Raw genomic sequence first — 20505 nt, forward strand, 5'->3', positions numbered from 1 at the left:
CAAAGTAAGAGGTGGCTCTACATGAGCCCAGGTATTTATGGATTTTTAGACTCACACAACCCTGAACAGATTCAGAATGCCAGAGCTCAGCAGCAGTAAAACTGATAAACTGTTGTTGCATCTAAATGAAGCTGATTTGGGAAAAGTCAAAAGAGTAATGATGAAACACCTACGACTAATTTTTTATCAATGACAATAAAGCTTTGCATGATTCCTCCTCTAACAGTTCTAGAAATAAAACCAGTCCTGTAATTAGTCAACTTGTTTCTACCATTCTTCCTCTATCAACACTCACTGAAGAGTTTTGTTTGACTCAAGGGAGGTATAGTCACAGCAAAAACCCATCAGAACATGACCTGCTAGCAAACAGTGGCCAGTAAAGAGCTTCCTCTGCCCTACGTAACACAAGTAATGCCAAGTTGGCATTGTTACTTGTATTTGTAACACTTCCCTCACTTTTAAAATCTTTCAAGGAAATCATACATTAGCTCTGGTCTACCACTTGTTTCTTGCTGACAGTTTCACAGCCAAGGCACTTTACTAATCAATCTTACTCTACCACTCTAAGATCATACTGGGGACTTTTTAAGTAGGCACACTCACCTGTGGTATTATAGACAAAGTTTTGGGAAGAACCCTCACTTGGCTGAATGTGTATGACCCTGGGAAAAAACTCTCCTTAATCCTCATAAATCAGGAACAGGGCAACAAGAAGAGAAAAAAATGGAAGCAACTGGAAGCAAGAAATACAGTTCCTTTAAATCTTCAGATTAAAATGTTATACTTAATATATTTAACATATGAGAATTACTGGAGGCTAAAATAATTAGTTAATATTTAATTAAATTTAGTTAAAATAATTGAAGTAATTTCTGCTAGTTTCACTGAAGAGTGACAGACCACTTAAAATAAGACTCTATGGGCTTCCCCCATAAGGAACAATGGAAAAAGATCCATCACATTTTACTGCTGCATTATTTATGCTTTTTTCCCTATACATTCAAGAAGTGTTTTCTATGAATACTCACACCTGCCTAAGAAAAGATACAACAATACTTCTGAAACAAGTCTTGAAATCACCAGTGCTAAATTGTTTTATTTCCAGCAACTAGCCATTACAGTATGTGAAACAAAAAGTGTCCAGAATAAATAGCTGAAGATGAAGCATCAGAATACTACCGTCTTCGCTACTGCTGTGGCCCCTTAATGTTTCCTGCTTTTCAACCTTCACTCTTCAGATTCCCCAGGCCTACGGATATCATCAATCTTCAGGATCATCCTAACAACCTGCGTTGCCAGAGAAATCTGCTGTTTCTTGCCAATCAAGGTTTCTATAACATGCTGCTGCTTCATATCTGCCAAAAGGAAGCAGAAAAATTAGACACCCTCCTCAAATCTGGATGTAACACCTAACCTGTAAGTGTTAGTAATCAGTGATACTAAATTCCACATCATTTTAAAGAACACTTTGAAATTACTACTCTTGGCCGTTGTGGTTTACAAACATAATTTGTACAAACAAGAGTTTTACATCTGGGTTCTTACCAAAGATCCTAGGACACTAAGATACAACTCTTTTCCCAACTAGATTCTGCTTTTCAAAACGTAATGCAGAATGGTGGAAAGCAAAATTTCCATAAACATATATTAGAAGCACCCAAAGCTGACCAAATGCTAAAGAAGTGAAAGTTCAAATGCCATCAAACAGGAACATTTAATCAAAGAAGGGTTATGAATGTACAAGTAACAGTTTACCACATTCTTTTCTGAAAAAAACCAACAGAGAAAGAATGTGAGAAGTGTAGATCCAGATGAAAATAACGTTTTATACACTGGCTTCTTAGTCTTCACATATTTGCTCCAGGTTTATATATGCAGACATATTGGTGTGAATATCATTGTCTACAAATATTTCCAGCCTTTTGTCCACAAAAAGCTTCTTCACAAGCTGTTTCTCAAAACAACTGTTTCTAGGACTGTAGTGTAACCTGGATCACTAAAACTGCAGTATTTAAAGCACAGCCTACTCATCTCATCATAAGAGCAGCCTTCTTTCCAGCACTACAATATCAGTCAACATCTTTAACTAATCTTGACACCAAATAGAGGTTTTCAAACAATTATACATTTTCTTCCTGGAAGACATGCATGTACTCTCCATGCACATTCCCATTTATTATGGCAAGGCACAAGAGTTAGAATAATTCAAGTGATGCACAGGTTTAAAAAAACCACATTGAGTGTTTTGAGCTTTTGAGAAAAAGCTTTTATGCTCCTCCATCTCCACGTTGCAGTTTCTTACCGTTTGTTCCTTTCTGCAAACAGTCAATGCCCAGGGCAGGATTATTTTCTTTCACCTGCCTCGCCCGCACTTCGGTCATCGTCTGTATTGGATTCATACCACTGTTCTCCGAGAGGGCCATGGGAATTACTTCCAGGGCATCTGCAAAAGCTCTCACAGCATACTGTTCCAAAGATGGGCACTAGAGGAAAAGAAATTCAAATTCATAAGTTATTAAACTTCAATGCTAGTAAAAGCAGATTTTCATGCTAGATATAAAATATATACACACAATATGCAGGTTTTATTTGGGTTATAATAACTTAGCGAATACCTCTGGATGATAACTACTTGAAAATTAAAGAAAAATTAAACTGCTCCTAGCACAGAAGGTAAAAAGTACTGGTAATGACTTTTTACAGGGAAGGGAAGGATAACTTTTAACGCTGGTTATCAGGGAATGTCAGAAAGCGCATGTTACGGAACTTTCTGGAAGATCTTTGAAGTTCTTCTGGAATCTCTTTAGGCAGGCTTAATCCTTCATACATTAAAGGAAGTTTTAACTGTTCCTTTCTTACCTTATCTGCTGCCTCACTGACTGCCAAGGCACAAGATATTTCAGCAGCGCCACCACCGTACACAATACGATTGTCACGAACGAGATTCCGGATCACACACAAGGCATCGTGAAGAGAGCGCTTTGCTTCTTCAATGATCTGGAAGCACAGAATAGCGTGTGTTGGACAATACACACATCTGAAGGCTGTGAAGATACAGTTCCTAATACAGACATGGAAACTGCAAATAAACTGTAAGATCTTTTTATGGCTCCGATGCAGCTCTACTACTGCTATGGTACACTATTTAAAAATAGAGAATGTTAGACATCCAGTGGCAAAGAAGGAATAAAAATATACACACAAATACACTGTTATTTGTTAAATCTATAATTTGAAATAACAAAAGCTTACATGGATAAGATTTTCAATCTTGCATATGTACAAGACAAAAACCACTGAACTTTAAATGCCAACATTATTTTCAGGCTGCAGTTTCTGTCCTCTCTCCGCTTCAAGAGATGTAGGAGATTAAACAGAAACGCTAACCTTTAAAGCAGTATTTCTGCTTTCTTAAAAGAAATTTTCAGACTAGGGTATGCCCTTTTTTTCCCAAGGTTTTTCATTTAAAGTAACACTTGACCTATAGTAAATATAATTTAACACTAATAGTGCAACCAAAACCCAGTTTAAATACATAAGCATTTAAAGTGGTTTCAGTTCTGGGGGAGTGGGGGATATAAGGTGTTGGGATATACAGTTTGCACTAGTTGGGGGTTTTTATTTTAAATAATTTTAACTGGACTAAATCAGAGGTGATACAACTAGGTCTACAATAAAACCAAATCTTTCAAATATGCTAATATGTCTTTACTCATAAAAGTGGCCCTCTCATGAGAAAAAAAAATTAAGAGCATCCACAGGTAAAATTATTTTTGTATTTATGAACTATATGGTCTAACAGAGAGAAAACAGAAGTTTTCACTCAAAAACATAGGATGTAAATCTGACAAAGTTACTTCTGACACACAGTCCTGACTGCCTATGAGCCTTACCCATTTTTATTTGCCCACACTCTAAAAAAAATGTAGACAAAAATCAAGAAGGGTGTACTAATCTGCTTTACAAAGAAACTAGACATTCTGCAACTATGTATCAAACCAAGCATCTCACCATTTTATTTCCTCCTCTAATGAAAATGGTCACAGCTCTGGAGTTCTGACACTGCTCGATGAGAAGCATTCTGTCCTTGGTTGTTCCGAAGGAGATCTCTCGCACCACACCCGCAAAGCCCAGTTTCTCTGCCGTGAGCTCGCAGAAGCGAGGCACAATGCGCCCTCCCGTCGCAATGGCGATCAGCTGAAGTTAAACAGCCACGAGTTATTCTAACAGGGTATTTCCATGGTGTTTTCAGAACATAAAACTAGTGGAAAACCATCTGTCAAATGCCTGCTCCAAAAGGTTATCTTCCCATCGCTTCAAAGTACTTCAGACACTGTTTTATTTCTGCAAACGTCAGGACTAAAGCAGAAACATTCCTAGACACCTACAACTTTTATTAAGCAATATGCACATGCTCCAATTATAAAGCATAATCCCCTTCATGGTAGGTTCTTCTCAAAAATCCCCAACAATTTTTCTCCAGTACCCACCCCATGTACACAATTATGCAGTTCTACCCAGAAAGCCTGAACTTTTAGCTGGTACAGCCCATTACTTCACCAATGTTTTGACAACTGGTACAAAGTCCAGTTTTACTTACTTCTATTTCAGGTCCACCAACCCAACGAACAGCAGGCAGCTCATTCTGGAGCAGCAAGTGATTTGCCTCATCATCAAAACCCCACTGGCAAATGGCAAGGTTTGCACCAGTGTCTTTTATCTGAAAGCAACACAAATCATCAACTTCTGATCAGAACTAACAAAGGAATAAAAAACACTGTCCATGGTTTTAATTCTCCCAACTTACTCAAAAGACAATTCTCAAGAAGAAACCTCTGGCACACAGAGAGATCAGAATATATTTTAAACCAAGCTGGCATCTCTTTCTTACATAAACTTAACTTTGATTCATAATATTACAATCACTTGGTATGTTGCTTCCCACCGGGATTAGCAACTCATTTACAGGAATAAATCAATGCACTATGCTGTTTTTTCCTGAAGGCCATGAAAGACAAAGAAAACAGATATCATCTTAAAGGTTACCTGCTTCACCATCTCTTCAAACTTCTCTTTTTCATATTTCTGCAGTGCCTTGTAATCATCCACAGATGTGACATCAAGCTTATGTTTGGTTTTAGGCTTAGGTGGCTCAAATGGACAAGTAAGGATTGCAATTTTAGCATCTTTTAGCTCCTGGGCAATTAAAAAAAAAAAAAAGAAAGATGATTTTTGACCTCATTAACATAGCTTTCTTGTATCTGCAAAACATACAGACGTATCTTTATAAACACAAGCATAGCAGGAAATGTGAAGATCATTTAACTTATTCTGAAGTGAACTAATTACATCAAAATAATTCCGTCAATAGTCTCTATAAACCACTTAGAACAAATTCCATAGCTCCAAGACACTGTTTAAGCCCTTAACAATCTTTACCAGTGATGCCTTTTTATGGTTTAATGTTTCACAAACAAAACCGATTCCAATTAAACCATGCCTATGCACTGTGACCACTGAGAATACTACTCATCTTTGTAACAACCTTTCAACTACTAGATGAGTGATACTTTCCACTTGTCTTCCTTTTCACAGGATACAGTGTCACCTGCTAGAAAAATATTTTATAACAATAGAAGTTTTCTTGAAGTACACTGCCCAAAGACTTGGAGACCTTACCTACACCCAGCATAAAACCAAGGACAGCTTCTGGGGTGTTCCAAACAGGACAACATGGCAATTCATAAAGGTTAAGAATCTCGACACTGCATTGCACTAAGCATATTAAGCATATCACACATGAGGAATAATTATTTCTACACAACATAGAACCCTGCACCTGTCCTCACTTAGTAATACAGTAATTCCCCCCTTCCACCACAATTTCTCAATATTGTTGTAAATTCTGACTTGATCTCTTCCAATATGAAAAATGTCATGCTCCTTGTCCCTTCCTCTGCTGATACATGGGTCAAAAGCCAAGCCAAACCACAAGACCGTGTAAATACTTAATAAATGAGGGTGACATCTGAGGTAGACTAGAAATTCTTATTTAAGCCGTTACACACAAGAAATGCACACAAGGACATCACTTACTTTAGGCATCTGTGGATGACTGAAATCTTTATCCACAATCACTCCTTTAACCAACTGAGTATCTTCCAGTCTACCACCCACTTTGCCTTGCACTTTGATCAGCTCAAAATCAACATCTTTACGTTCCATGTCTGCTACTGTCAGTACGGCGTTGACGGCAATCTCTGCCATTTGCCTGTGACAGCGGTTCACTCTAGGTTTGAAAAAAATACAATCAAGTTGCACTCCATTTCCCCAATTTGGAAGAAAAAGGTGATTTTATCAATCAATCAATCTCAAACAGCAAAAAGTATCACTATAGCAATCAACTTTTGCACACTACACTAAAAGAGGAGGCCCTGCTTGTTTGTTTACAGAAATAGAAGGTGCTGGCTATCGCAGAAAACAGAACACACAATATGGTTAGTGTGAGGAGTCTTTGTGAACATTGTCTCAATACAGATTTGGAACAAGTCAGGAGAACTAACTACTATAGAACATTCAAGAAACAGAAACCACTCTTAAGACAGCTCTGCAAAGGAAGCCCTTCTAATGTCTGAATTTATGAATTACACACAGAACCCATAAAGGAAAATGAACTTAAGGAACCATCCTAAGTTAAAATTTTTTTAGCGGGGAAAAAAGCCAACAAAAGATGACACATAATTATTTTTAACAGACTTACGTTACTTTTGGAACCTGCTATGATGCAGAAACCTGGAACTAACAGGTTAGAATGAAATTGATGCTGCAGCTGTTTAACTTCATGGAATTGACCCTTTAGAGACACAATTTCTTATCCTGAGACATGAGACCACTGAGGAATTAGCCAAAACAAAACACAGAAGAGCCTTCAGCAGCACTCCAATAACACAAACAATTTAATAATCCACCAAAACACCAGGATTTCTCCTTTCCACGCACAGGGTTTTCAACGGAAGGTTAAATACTCTGTTTTTATGACTCACACTTTAGAGCCCAGAGTTGTCTTCGCTGTCTGGATCAGAGGCTCAATGTTCTGTGGATCAACTGGGAAGCTGTCACTGATTTTGTCTAGATGCTCAATAGCAATGCGTGCTGCCTGCTCATAACCATCTGCTATTCTGATGGGGTGAATGCCTCGGTCTAGTAACTGCTCAGCCTGTTCCAATAATGCCCCAGCCAGAACTATAAAAAAAAATTAAAGGTTACTCTTGATTGGTGCATAATTTTAAGTACATTATCAACAGATTAAAAAGTACACTTTCTGATTTTTTCTGCAGTATTTTAAGAGTTCAAGGTTTCCTAAATAACAAAATGAGTCCAAGAAAACCCCTACTTGCTACGCTTAGGAGAAAAAACCACATTATGTTAAGACCAAAATAAAGCACAGGCACCAAGGCAGGACAAGTAGATTACAGAAGAAAATTATGCAGAAGAATTTTGAGGGTATAAAAAGGGCTCTCAGCACTACTTTAAAATATAACCATACTTAAAATGGACACAAAAGTTTCTTTCTAATTAGAAGACTTTTAATACAAGAACTCACAGGAATACTGCAACAATAAATACTCTAAAGAAGAACTTCTCAAAACGTTTCTTAAAATAGCTGAAGCACCTTGATTTTAACACTGGAAAAGCACAGTTAAATTTAAAAGACTTTCTTACCAACGACTCCAGTAGTTCCATCCCCAATCTCATCATCTTGAGATTTAGCCAGCTCCACCATAAGTTTGGCTATCTGGTGGTCCACATCCATCATATTCAGGATGGTAGCACCATCATTTGTCACAGTCACCTCACCATCCTTGTCCACCATCATTTTATCCAAGCCTAAAAAACGTATGTTGAAAGGATGAAGGAAAGTCTAGAAAATCCCCCCCAATAACTACTAAGAGAGAACCATTAGAAGTTTTTCATTATTACCATTAGGCCCAAGGGACGTTCTCAGAGTACTTGCTACAGCCTTTGCTGCCATTATGTGAGACTGTACAACAAAGGAGAATAAAGACAGAAGTTAAATCATTATCATGTATTCTGAAATCACAACATTAAGCTATGAAAGACACAGTGAGTACTGCAAATGCTGTAATTCAACTGACAACTAACTATGACTGGGTTTATGACAGAAACATTTCCTATGCCTTTTCTTGTATTGCTTGTGCTGGCTGTGATAAAGCATTCGAAAGGAGAACAGCCAAATGACAGCCCTAATGCTCAGAGCATTACAAAAAGCTGGCAATACTAAAAAGAGGAGGCAGTGCAATTTCACCCATCACAGAATCATCACAAAATGGTTTGGGTTGGAAGGGACCTTGGGGATCTTCCAGGTCCCACCCCCTGTCAGGGGCAGGAACACCTTTCACTAGACCAGGTTGTTCAGTGCCCCATTCAACCCTCCCTTGAACGCTGCCAGGGATGGAGCACCCACAACCTCTCTGTTCCAGTGTCTGCTCTATTCTTCCATCGGGATTTGTATCACCCGCACTCAGCCCCGGCCTTCCTTCGGCGGCCAAGGTTCAGGCGGCGGTCTAAGGGAGGGGGCAGCGGGGACCTGGGCAGGAGCCACGGGGAGAAGCGCGCTGCACCCACGGGGGTGACTGCCCCAAAGCCCCGGGGCGGATCTGCGGCACGGAGACCCCACGGACGCCGTGCCGCCGATTCCCAGCACCAGGGGCGATGTCTTCTCTCTTCCTCCATCTCTCCCATGCTTACAGGCCCAGACCAGGCTCCATCCGCCCTGCGCTTCGGGCGGGGCTGGCGATGAGCGCGGCAGCGCCTCGCCCCAGGGGCTGCATCCTCCCGCCCCTCGCGGCAGCATGGCTCTGCACAGCATGGCGCGGCGCGGCCCAACCAGCGCGGGCCCGCGGGCGGCCCCGGCGGCCGCCCCGCTCGCTCACCTTGAGCGCCTCCAACCCCATGAGGCGCGTCTTGCGCTCCTGGTCCTTGAGGATGAGGAAGGGCCGCCCATACTCGTCAAACGCCAGAGTCCCCATGGCCGACATGGCTGCGACTCCCGCTCCGACCGCCGCCGCTCGCGCGCTCCGCCCGGAAGCCGCCGCGCCCGCCGCGACTCCGCGCAGCGCCCCGCGCCTGCGCAGCCGCCACAGCCGCGCTCTATTTCGCGGGCGGGACCTTTGTGGCGCCCCCAGCGGAGCCTTCTGGAAGCGTCCGGCGCCGGGGGAGGAGCGCGGCGCTCGCGGCCGCATCCCCCCGCTCACGGGGGCGGGGAGGGAAGGAGGGAGGATGTACTGAACGGGATGGAGTACGAGCGCCGAGCGCGGCGGCAGGGGGCTGCGCCGGGTGACGTGAGGGCGGAGGAGTGAAGACAGGCACACGGCGGAAACAGTGTGTGCGGCGCTTCTCTCCGGAGCGTCTTCAGAAAGGTTTCGGTCCCCCACCCTTGCGTAGTGAAGTGGTACTGCCCTTCTGTGTAAGTGTTGCAGGCCGAGCGTAGTGCTGGGCTGGTCATTGGCCAGTCGGGGCGTGTTCAGGGATATATCGCTATGTCCCAGGGAAAAGTTCCTCCGCAGAGCAAGAGCAGTAACTCCGGGACGTGTCCCCGGTCGCGGGCTCCCGGGCGGTCCGTGGCGGGAAGGTCCCTGTTGAGCTGTTCGGGGCCCGCTGCTGCCCGCTCTCGTGTGGAGGGCCGCAGGTTTAAATGGAAACCGCATTCCTGCCCCCTCGTGCGCCAGCTTTTCAGCAGCTGTAGCATTTCTCTGGGATCTGGGAATCGTCTGCAGGGGTATAAAGTGCTTTTTTTTTTTTTTTTTTTTTTTTTTTTCTCTTTTACGTCCCATCTCTTTGCTACAATATACTGATTTTTCTCAAGTGAGCATTTAATAAATGTGACAGCGAAAACACTCTCTTTGTCCGTCCCCAGGCGCGATGTCCCAGGCGGTAGCGAAGGAGATCCCGCAGGAGCAGGGCGAGGGCGGCTCCCGGAGGAGCAGCTGGGGGCTGCTGGTCACGGCCGGTGTGGGAGGGACCTTGGTGGCCCTCTATGCTGTGGCCACCCCCTTCGTGACCCCGGCCCTGAGGAAGGTGTGCCTGCCCTTCGTTCCTGCAACTGCCGCTCAGATCCAGAATGTGCTGAAAATGCTGGAAAACAGAAGTGGCTCCCTAGTTGATATTGGTAGCGGGGATGGCCGCATTGTAAGTTACGGATGTTGTCTTCCTCTTAGATCACCTGTTAAAAAGGTGCCAAAGTGCTGGGGCTGTATTTTCTCACACTTATGAGTGTCTTGTCTTTGGCATCCAGTGGTTTTGCCTGAGTCTTATGAAGAGGATCAAAGCTGAGAAAGGTTTACATTCAGTTTTGATGAGTAGTAGTTTTTGCTGCAGTCTTACCAGCAGCTTGACCAAGGTAGTGGACAAAATGTCATTGTGCTGACTGGAGGGAATCACAGTGCATTCACGTGAAAAGATGGGATCAGAGTCTTGATACTGATTCCACAAAGGTGTGTAACTGCAGCAAATGAGGCTGTGAGGTGCTTAATGCATAAAGGTGATAGAAGTGCAAAAAGAAATGAGCACTGAGCGATGGATTATAAAAATAAAAATCCTGGTGTGGCTAGAACTGTAGTCTTCACACCTTTGTGCAGTGCTGGCTTCCCCACTTCCAAGTCCATGTGGTGAAACCAGAATAAACACCAAGGGAAATGGTGAGAATCATGAAAGACAAAGTGATACTGTGTTTCCAGGGTATTGTTTGAGCCCCAGTTTGTGAAATGTGGTGGTGAGGATATAGAGGAGAACGTTGTCATTTGGTTTTTCTTTGTTGTTGTGATGTTCCGTGTGCTTTCTCATAACTATCTGCTTCAAGTCCTATTTAGCAACAGGGTGGTGGTTTTTTATGGAAACAAGCAAGTTTTTGAATGCTATGTTTGTCCATGTTTTATGTGAATGAGTCAACACATGCAAAAAAAAATCGATTTGGAAACCCAAATCTGTGAAGATTGCTTGAATTGTGCCTGGGTAGGAAAAAGACCAAAAAACTTAGGCGTAACATAAGTGCAGTTTCTGATGCCCTGTCTGTTCATCATTCTGGCTGCTGACTCTCATCAGAGGTATCTAATTCGAATAGGTATTGCATCGTTAATTCCGATGCATTATATACGTACCTAAATGGAGACTGAAGACTGCTTGGAAAGCCAGGTACCTAAAATTGAATGCTTGGTGCTTCCTTAATGCATCTGTTTTGAAAAAAGTATGTTCAGATGCTTTTAAATATTTAGCACTTACTCAGGTGTAATCGGCGGATAAATATGAAGATATTTACCACATTTCCATGTCAGGTTTTTGGTGAATTTGCAAGTGCTCTCTGATGGAAGATGCATTATTTTAACAGTGTGAAATATACTGTCCAGGTAATGCTGTTTGAGAAGTTTTGGTAAGAAATGTGACTTCCTGATTTCACCTTGCTTGTTTTGAAGTTAACAGTTCATCAGGTGATTCCTGATTAGAAGTTGGCAGTAACCTTTTAAATTGTGTCTCAAACCTTTATTCTAGAAATCAGTGCATTTTTGGATTTTTTAAAATGTAGATTGACAGATCACTTTCAGACTCTTTCTATTGGCATGTCATTTTGGCTCTGATTCAGGGGCTGCTCAAGTGCCTTCCCCTCACTGCTTTTCAAATAAGTGGTCTAATTTTGAGCATTTTTGCTTGTGAGTTTCACTGTTCTCTCAGTGGTACTCTTTAATTTCAAGACAGCGTCATGAATGAGTTAAATTAAACTTTCATGTAAGTCACAGATGTACTGCAAGCTGACAGCTTTGCCCTGTGAATGTTTGTTTTCATATTGTTTGCCTGACTATATTTCAGTTGGACTAGTAATAATAGTAAAATGTAGTTTTGAGTTTTTGTTCACTATACAACTAATCTGTTGGGCATTAAAACCTGAGTGACTTAGAAAAGTGCTTTCCCTTATATTTTAAATAAAACTGTGTGCTCCTGTTTAGGTGAATAGACTTTTATGTTTCTAAGTGAAGATTTTTTTTCTTCCTTGTAGGTGATAGCAGCTGCAAAAAAGGGATTCCAAGCTGTCGGTTATGAATTAAATCCGTGGCTAGTCTGGTACTCCAGATACCGTGCCTGGAGAGATGGGGTACATCAGAATACCAAATTTCATATTTCAGACTTATGGAAGGTAGGTAGTGAATTATGTAAGGATGAATCCGGGGTGATTGAGAGATTTCATTAGTTTGGAAATACTTTCCTGAAAGAGCTGAAATGCTGTCTGACCACAAGGTTCTATATTGGGCTTTGAGTAAAGTACTTGTGCTGGGAATCTGGTTTCTGTGGGCTCAGTATGCTGTTTGCTGCTTTTGTGCTTTGTTGAAGTGATTCCTTTATCAGTAGAGGCTCCTTGAGCAGGCCTGGGCCTGATGAATTATCTGGGAGGTTTTATATGGGTACGGGGGTTTTTGTGTTCAGAGAGAAGCATAGGAGAACTTCACGGCACTGACTGGAAGAACCCAGTCACTAGAATGCCTAGAAAGTTTTTGGAGCTAGCTAACATTTAACAAAAGAAGGGGCAAAGTTAAAGCATACATGATTATATCATATACAGGAGTTGTGAGAATAACCCCTTAGTTATTAGTAAAATCATGTAGGTATTTTCTAAACTAATGCTTTCTGTGCTACTAGAATTGGTGCTATATTCTTGGCCAGACAGTAGAAGTTTTTTGCTGTTCAGCAATATAAAGTTTTCTTTATGTGGAAATTTTTGTGATGAAAAGTTGGTAAGGGATCTCCTTACATATTTTTGGTCTAAATCCTTGTTGAAAGAAGTGCAGCTAGAGGGATTGGGAGAAAAAAATGGTCATTTTCAGTAAGATTTAAATCATTTACCATTTTCAGTAAGATTTGTTCTCAAATTTTATTTCAGGTTTCTTTTTCCCATTATACAAATGTTGTTGTTTTTGGAGTACCTCAAATGGTAAGCTTACTGTTTATTTTATATTTTTATTATAGTATTGTATTTTATTTATTATACTGCTTAATTATTTGTTACAATGTTTAGATATTTTAATACCAAGGCATTCAGTGTTAATACATTCATCTGCAACATGGATCAACCTGCAGACGGTCAAAGGTAGTCAGTAACAATCATAGAATCATAGAATATTAAGGGATTGGAAGGGACCTTAAACATCATCAAGTCCCAACGCTCCTGTGCTTGGGATACCTCCCACTAGATCAGGTTGCTCAAGACCTTATCCAACCTGGCTTTGAACAGTGCTAGGATTGGGGCATCCAGAACCTTCCTGGGCAACCTGTTCCAGTGTCTCACCACCCTCACAGTAAAGAATTTCTTCCTAATACCTAACCCATATTTCCCCTTTCAATTTGTATCCATTCTCCCTTGTTCTATCACTACTGTTCCTGATGAAGAGTCCCTCTCCAGCTTCCCTGTAGGCCCCCTTCAGATACTGGAACTTTGCTGTGGGGTCTCCGTGCAACTTTCTTTTCTCTAGTTCCAACCACCCTGCCATGAGCAGGGGCACTTTTGACTAAACCAGGCTCCTCAGAGCTCCATCCAACTTGGTTTGAACAATTCCAGGGCTGGGGCATCCACAACTTCTCTGAGCAACCTGTTTCATTGCTTCACTACCCTCAAGTGAAGAATTTCTTGCTGATATCCAATCTAAAGCTACTGTCTTTCAGTTTGAAGACATTCCCCCTTGTGCTGTCGCTACATGTGCTTGTAAAAAGTCCTTTTCCATCTTGTAGGATCCCTTCAGGTACTGGAAGACAGTTAGGTCACCATGTAGCCTTCTCTTTTCCATGCTGAACAGAGCCAATTCTGTCAGCCTTTGCTTCTGTATTGCTTGTTCCTTTGCTAAGGCAGATGTGAGATGAAGTGAGTGAAGAGCTGTATGTGGTGCCATACCACACAGCATACACTGAAAACATTTCTGCAGCGGTAACAGGAAGCAAAATAAACCTTTCTATTCTGTGCTTTTTTGTTTGCTTGTTTGTTTTTTCAACGGCACTGGAAGTAAATCTCTACTTCTGATTCCAGTTGTAACCAGTATTGGAAACTGAAGTGGATGCGGGTGGGGTATTAGTGAGCACCGTGGTGCTCCTCATGCTGCCAGCTCTGGGTGGTACGTGCTCTCTTGCCTGAGTTCCGGCAGGGGGCGCTGGAAACGTTTGGATTTGTCGTCAGGAATTCTCTCTTTGCACCGAGAGGAAAAGTGCTGGTGGGGAAAGATGTCTCAGTAAACTAGGAATAAACAAATGCCCTGGGAAAATGTGAGTAAGCCCAGCAGAAATACTGAATTAACTTTTAAATGTAATAAAGCAGGATACATTAGTAACAACTGTGATAGAATGGGTTCAGAATAAGTCTCAGAATAAGTTTTGTAGATCCAGTAAGTACTAGGTTAAATTCTTTCAGCAACAGTACTGTCATAAATGCAACAGATGCAAACATACGAACCTCCGTGTTTCCTGAGTATTTGTTTGCTTTTGATCCCCTTTAAATTTATTTCAGGAGCTGTTAATGCTCAGCCTCCTGAATGACTAACTTAATTTTCTAGAAACCTTAATGCATTTCTTCTTTTTTACTGAGGAACAATAGATCTCTTTAGCTTTTAAAATAATGCTGGCCTGATCTGATGCTGTCACACAGTGCTTTTATTTCATATACAAGATTAGCTTTAAAAACCTGAATTTATTGATCTTCAGGGAAGACTAAGACCTCTCTTGTTCTTGCAAGCATCTGGGGGGAAGGTGTGTTTGTTTCTGAGTCATTGCAGAGAGAGACTTACTTGTTCTGGGTGGGATGATGGAATTCTTACCAGGTGTTCATGTTTGCAGCTCCTGTGTATTTTAACTGATTATATACTGTACAAAAGGTTTACTAAACTATGTATCTCTGTTGACACACCAAAAAAAAAGCCCAAACTCTGGCTTCACATAAAATACAGTATGATTTTAACACCTAATGTAACTGATATATTTCGATTAAAAACTAGCTTGACTGGTTTAAGGATGCAATTCTTTTTGGCTAAACTTGGCTGAACTATTAATGATGTTTTCTAATTTGAGCTAATATGGACAATGCAGTGTCACTAATTTTCATAATTACTCCTAAAAAATTAGTCCATATCTGTAATTTCTGTAACAAATCAAAAAATTTTCTCGTGCCTCACCTCAGTTTTAGATAACAAAGTGGGCTTATTTTTCTAGTTTGTTTAAGGTGCGGCAGCAAAAGTATTTGCAGTGGATGAAATCAAAGCCTTAAAAATATTTGGAAGTAACTCTTTGATCTATTAGATCTATGACTATAATTTTACTAAAATACTCCATTGTTAGCTTAAATGTAGCTGTAATAGGATATTACATCAAAGGCACACCCTGCGTGTATGTGATAGTGGAAGCTCTTTGCAGCCTTTGGAAATACATTTTCTTCAGTCAGTCTTACTTTCTAATAATTTTCTTTTGGGTTTTGTTTCTTTTTTCTTTTTTGTGAAATTTTATATATTTAGTGTCTTTGTGGCTTACTGCCCTCTTAATTTTTTAATATCTAAACGTTACAGCATGATATCAAAGTAAATAGTGTTTTACATGTGATAGAAGTAGCCTGTAGAGTTTGCTGTTAAAATTATTCATTCAGATAGATACAATATATAAGAACAAAAGGAACTCCAAATGCATGTGCACTGCTGATCTCCTTAAGCATACCATCAAACTTTTCCAAAGGACAAAAGTGGCTAAATCTGTTACATTTCTTTTTTTTTTCCTAGAACATAATCGCTATCTGGGATGGGAAAGAAATTTCTTTGAAGTCTACATGTGTTAATTTATTTCTCACTTAATCCATGGCAGGATTTGCAAAGCACTTAGTAGAAAAAGAGCATCTGGCTGTTCATTGTGTTGCTCTGCTCCAGGAGGGTAGTGATATTTCCCCTGACTTTGATCTCCTCTCAGTTTTTGTGAATGGAGGAAAGCTGGACTGTAGGTGTTCAACCAAGGAGAGTTGCATAGTGGTTTGTGACACAGTTCCCCCCAGCACCCTGCTCTCCAAATTGAAGAGAGATGGATTTGGTGGATGGACTGTTCAGTGGATGAGGAATTGTCTGGATGACTGCATTCAAACAATCAATGTCTCAGTGTCCAGATGAAGATCAGTTACAATTGGTGTCCTTCAGGGGTCTGTTTTAGGAGCAGTCTTGCTTAATATTTTCATCAACAACATAAATAGTGGGATTAAGTGCACTCTCAGAAAAAATTGCAGATGACACCAAGCTGAGTGGTGCAGGTGACATGCCTGAAGGACAGAATGCCAGCCAGATGGACCTGGACAAGAAGTGGGTCCGTGAGAGTCTTATGAGGTTCAACAAGACTGAGTGCAAGGTGCTGCTCCTGGTTGGGGCAACCCCCAGAACCAACACAGGCTGAGGGATGAACAAATCAGAGCAGCCCTGCCCAGAAGGACGTGGGGGTGTTGGGGGATGAGAGGCTGAACATGACCCAGCACTGTGCACTCACAGCCCAGAGAGCCAAACATGTCCTGGGCTGCATCCAAAGCAGCGTGGGCAGCAGGGTGAGGGAGGGGATTCTGCCCCTCTGCTCTGCTCTGGTGAGACCCCACCTGCAGTGCTGCATCAGCTCTGGGGTCCCAGCACAGGACAGTTGGGGACCTGTTGGAGTGGGTTCAGAAGAGCTCCTTTCCTATGAACACGGGCTGAGGGAATTGGTGTTATTCAGCCTGGAGAAGACTTGACTCTGGGGAGACCTTATTGTGGCCTATTAGTACTTAAAGGGGGCTTGTAAACAAGATGGGGACAGACTTTTTAGTAAGGCCTGTAGGGACAGGACAAGGGGTAATAATTTTAAACTAAAAGAAGGCAGATTCATATTAGATATAAGAAAGAAAAATTTTGTGAGTAGGGTGATGGAACACTGGAACAGGTTGCCCAGAGAGGCAGATGGGGACTGCACTGAGCTCTGAGCAACCTTATCTAGTTAAAGATGTTCCAGCTCATGGCAGGGGTGTTGAACTAGATCACCTTTAAAAGTCCCTTTCAATCCAAACCATTCTATGATTCTACATTCCATTTCATGGAATGGTGCTGAAGGGATTCACGTGCGTATGTTAATGGGGTGGGGACTCGACTAAGCTCAATTTCAGTATTATTTAACGTAACAGTATTTTACCATAGAGTGACAGCATAATGTTTGTTTTGGGTTGTTGTCTGTGTGATGTTCTGAGTGTCCCAGGATCTGTCTTGGGGTTAGACTGTAGATTTTGAGTGGTGGTGACCTTTGAGTATCACTCAATAGCTCATGAACCTTGGGGTGTCATAAATAGCATAAATTCAGGGGGCTGAACTTTTATTCTCTACAGAGAAGAATCCCACTGAAGAGAATCATGAATTGGAGCATGCAAAGTCTCTTCTTTGCAGTTTGTTTTTTTTTTTTTAATTTAAAGGATAATTTATGGGTTTTGGTTTAATTTTTAGAACTTAAAGTTATGATTTCCTTGATCTTACCCATCTGGGCACAATAACCATTTTCTGGTTTTAAATATTTTTTGTCATGGCATCAAAGTCAAAGCATATATCATGAATACTTTCTTAAGATTAAAAAAAAAAACCAACCTGAAATCTTGGATTTGTCTTGAGCACTTGAATTAGGTTTTAAAGAGAATGCTTCTGGTTTTTTACTGCTTCTGAGAGGTTTTTCTTGTAATTCAACAGATGCCACAGTTGGAGAAGAAGCTGGAAGATGAACTTGAATGTAATGCCAGAATCATTGCCTGTCGCTTTCCTTTCCCTTGCTGGATTCCAGATCATACTACTGGAGAGGGAATAGACACTGTGTGGGCCTATGATTTGAAACGTTCTAGGGGATGTGAAACAAAGATCTTGGAAATTACAGCAGAGACAGAATCCTAAACATCTAATTCGGTTTTTTACTGAAATTTTTAGCTTTGACTGGGCCTGTTGAAGATAAGATTAACACAGATAGAGCCCTGGCATATGAAGATCTATATTCACTATAAAAACTGAAGTACAGTGGTTGTCTGAAAGCACACCAAGGTTACTGAAAGGTGTAGTTAAATTGCTTAATACAGTGTCCTGGTTTAACGCCTTCTGGCAGTGAAATACCACACAGATATTCACTCACCCCAGTCCCCACACTCCCCCAGTAGAATGGGAAAGAAAATTGAAAAAAATGTCATACCTATGACCATGGATTAAGATAGGAATAGTTTAATAATTGAAATAAATTTAATAATAATAACAACAATACCAAGAGAGGAGTAAAACCCAAGAAAGACGAGTGCTGCACAATACCCTCGCTCACACCCACTGACAGATGCCCATTCCATCCCAGAGCAGTGATTGGCCCCTCCCAGCCAACTCTTCCCAGTTTGTATACTGGGCATGATGTTCTGTGATGTTCTGAATAGCCCTTTGGTCAGTTCAACTCAGCTGTCCTGGCCATGCTCCCTCCTGGCTTCTTGCGCACCTCCTTGTTGGCAGAGCATAAGAAACTGAAAAGTCCTTGGCTTGGAGTAAGCACTGCTCAGCATCAACTAAAACATCAGTGTGTTATCAGCATTAGTCTTATTCTAAATCAAAAATACAGCACTCTACCAGTTACTAAGAAGAAAATTAACTCCCAGCTGAAACCAGGACATGTTGTTAGCCAAAATTATGAAAAAGTTTTTATAGAGGTGGAAAACTTTAATATGGAAAATGGGTTAGAACACCATTCACTACAGTTAGGGGGAATATATGTATAAGTTAAATGCTCAAATTGGTGAACTTACACATTCTTTCAGAATTGTTATTGGTGTTGGAAGTGGTGTGCAAGTGGCTCCTCAAATGAGCTGTTTCCCAAATGTCTGAATTACGTATGCCAAGTGGCATGATGCTGCATGCACAAAACTGATCCAGATGGAGTGTGATGATGACATCGATGTTTCACACCTCAGCCTTGAATGTGTACTTCTAAAAGTTGAGTATGACTAAAGAGGCAAATATAACTTGTCGTTCGTTCATTATCACAAGTGCCACCTCTGATTATATTAATGTACTTTTATTTAACTTGTGTGCTGTTTTAACAGCAGCTGGAAAAGAAACCCCAAGTAAGCCCCTCCCCTTCTCCTTCACGTCTTTCAGTAAGGGAGGGGCAAAAGCAGAAATTATGGGTTCAGGTAACAATTTACTGAAAGCACAAAGCAAGAATAAGACATGGCACAGGAGCAACAGCAATATTAATAGCAAAAGGATACAAAAAGAGCAGGTATTTTACTGACAGAAAAGGTGTTCACCACTGGGAACAACAATAAGATGGCGGATGCTTCCCATAGATCGTGTCTGCATGGCTTCCCCAGACATCGGCAGCATGATGGCTGGGGAGGCAAAATGGCCAACTTTCAGTGGAGCACCAGGATTTTCCTTCCTACCGAAACCATCCCCCCAGCAAGGGTTTGGGAGGTATAGAACACCAAAACACCAACCTGGCCACAGCGCTAAGCTCTGACCCCTCTCTGCAACCAGGACAACTTGTTATGTGAACACAAAACTGCAGAAGGATGGATGCTCTTGCTGAACTCTTACTGGTATAAGCTGTTGCAGACAACCATAATTTTTCCTAACCTTTCTGATTTAGGAAGGGTTTCAAAAGTCATTTACTTGTCACAGAAGTGCCACCAATTCTGTGTGCTCAAACTTTGGATAAAGATACGGATGAGAGTTGCTTACTTGAATACTTGAAGTCTGTCTCTTGATTCCAGAGCTAGTTGTTCTGGCTTGTTTGTCTATATCTGATTAAACTTCATTTAATTTATAGTGGGATGAGAAGGGAGGTTTTCATCAGACTTGTTTCCCCGTCTGTTTTTCTGTATCATTGGATGAGATCTCAGAAACTCATGGTATCGCTGTGTGGCTTTTCCTTGTAAGTGAAGCAAGTTGTCCCTGTCCTTTTGCTGATGCTGGTTTGCAGTGGAGTACTGTCACTGCATGGAAGTTTTCCTTTTCTGCCATGGTTACAACACCTTTCTGTTGTATCATGTTCTGCTTACTTGTTCTTCTTTTCTGGTTCCCAGGTAAAGTCTTACTGTGTTCACCCATTAACAATTAGTGAGAGTTCATAGTCAGCCTCCCCTGGCCCCAGTTAACGTACAGTCTCTTTGTTAAGCAGTAACTATGCAAGTTTGTCAGATCTTTGCATATATGTTTCCCATAGAATGAAGCTAAAAAAAGCTGGGCAATTGTCACCTGACTTCAAGGCAGTCATTACCACAACTAAAATGATCTCAGTCCAAGAGAAGTGCTGAGACCCTACAATTTGAGGTAAATACAAAGTCTGACATTTTATCAGGTGTTGGTAAAGCAAATTTGGCTGGTCTGTAGAATCTGACTTGAAGAGAAGTTGGATGTTATTTGGGATGTACCCTGGCTTTTTGGTGCAAGGGGACAGGAA

General features: G+C 41.3%; 2 protein-coding genes across 2 annotated transcripts; one reads left to right on the forward strand and one right to left on the reverse strand.

Annotated features, from left to right (window-relative positions):
- Nucleotides 1-1070: 1070 nt before the first annotated feature.
- On the reverse strand, nt 1071-9121 carry CCT5 (chaperonin containing TCP1 subunit 5). The gene is made up of 11 exons (XM_032118071.1): nt 8955-9121; nt 7981-8041; nt 7723-7887; nt 7044-7242; nt 6097-6289; nt 5047-5196; nt 4601-4720; nt 4012-4197; nt 2860-2997; nt 2303-2483; nt 1071-1355 (listed from the first exon to the last, which is right to left on the reverse strand). Exons 1-11 carry the CDS (start codon nt 9057-9059, stop codon nt 1228-1230), a joined length of 1626 nt encoding a protein of 541 aa, XP_031973962.1. The 5' UTR covers nt 9060-9121; the 3' UTR covers nt 1071-1227.
- Nucleotides 9122-9276: 155 nt separating this feature from the next.
- Nucleotides 9277-17974, forward strand: ATPSCKMT (ATP synthase c subunit lysine N-methyltransferase). Its single transcript, XM_032118084.1, has 5 exons — nt 9277-9487; nt 9938-10209; nt 12068-12205; nt 12947-12997; nt 17769-17974. Exons 2-5 carry the CDS (start codon nt 9943-9945, stop codon nt 17964-17966), a joined length of 654 nt encoding a protein of 217 aa, XP_031973975.1. The 5' UTR covers nt 9277-9487; nt 9938-9942; the 3' UTR covers nt 17967-17974.
- Nucleotides 17975-20505: the final 2531 nt, after the last annotated feature.

This window comes from Corvus moneduloides, chromosome 1 (assembly GCF_009650955.1).
Source record: "Corvus moneduloides isolate bCorMon1 chromosome 1, bCorMon1.pri, whole genome shotgun sequence".
Classification (NCBI taxonomy): Eukaryota; Metazoa; Chordata; class Aves; order Passeriformes; family Corvidae; genus Corvus; species Corvus moneduloides.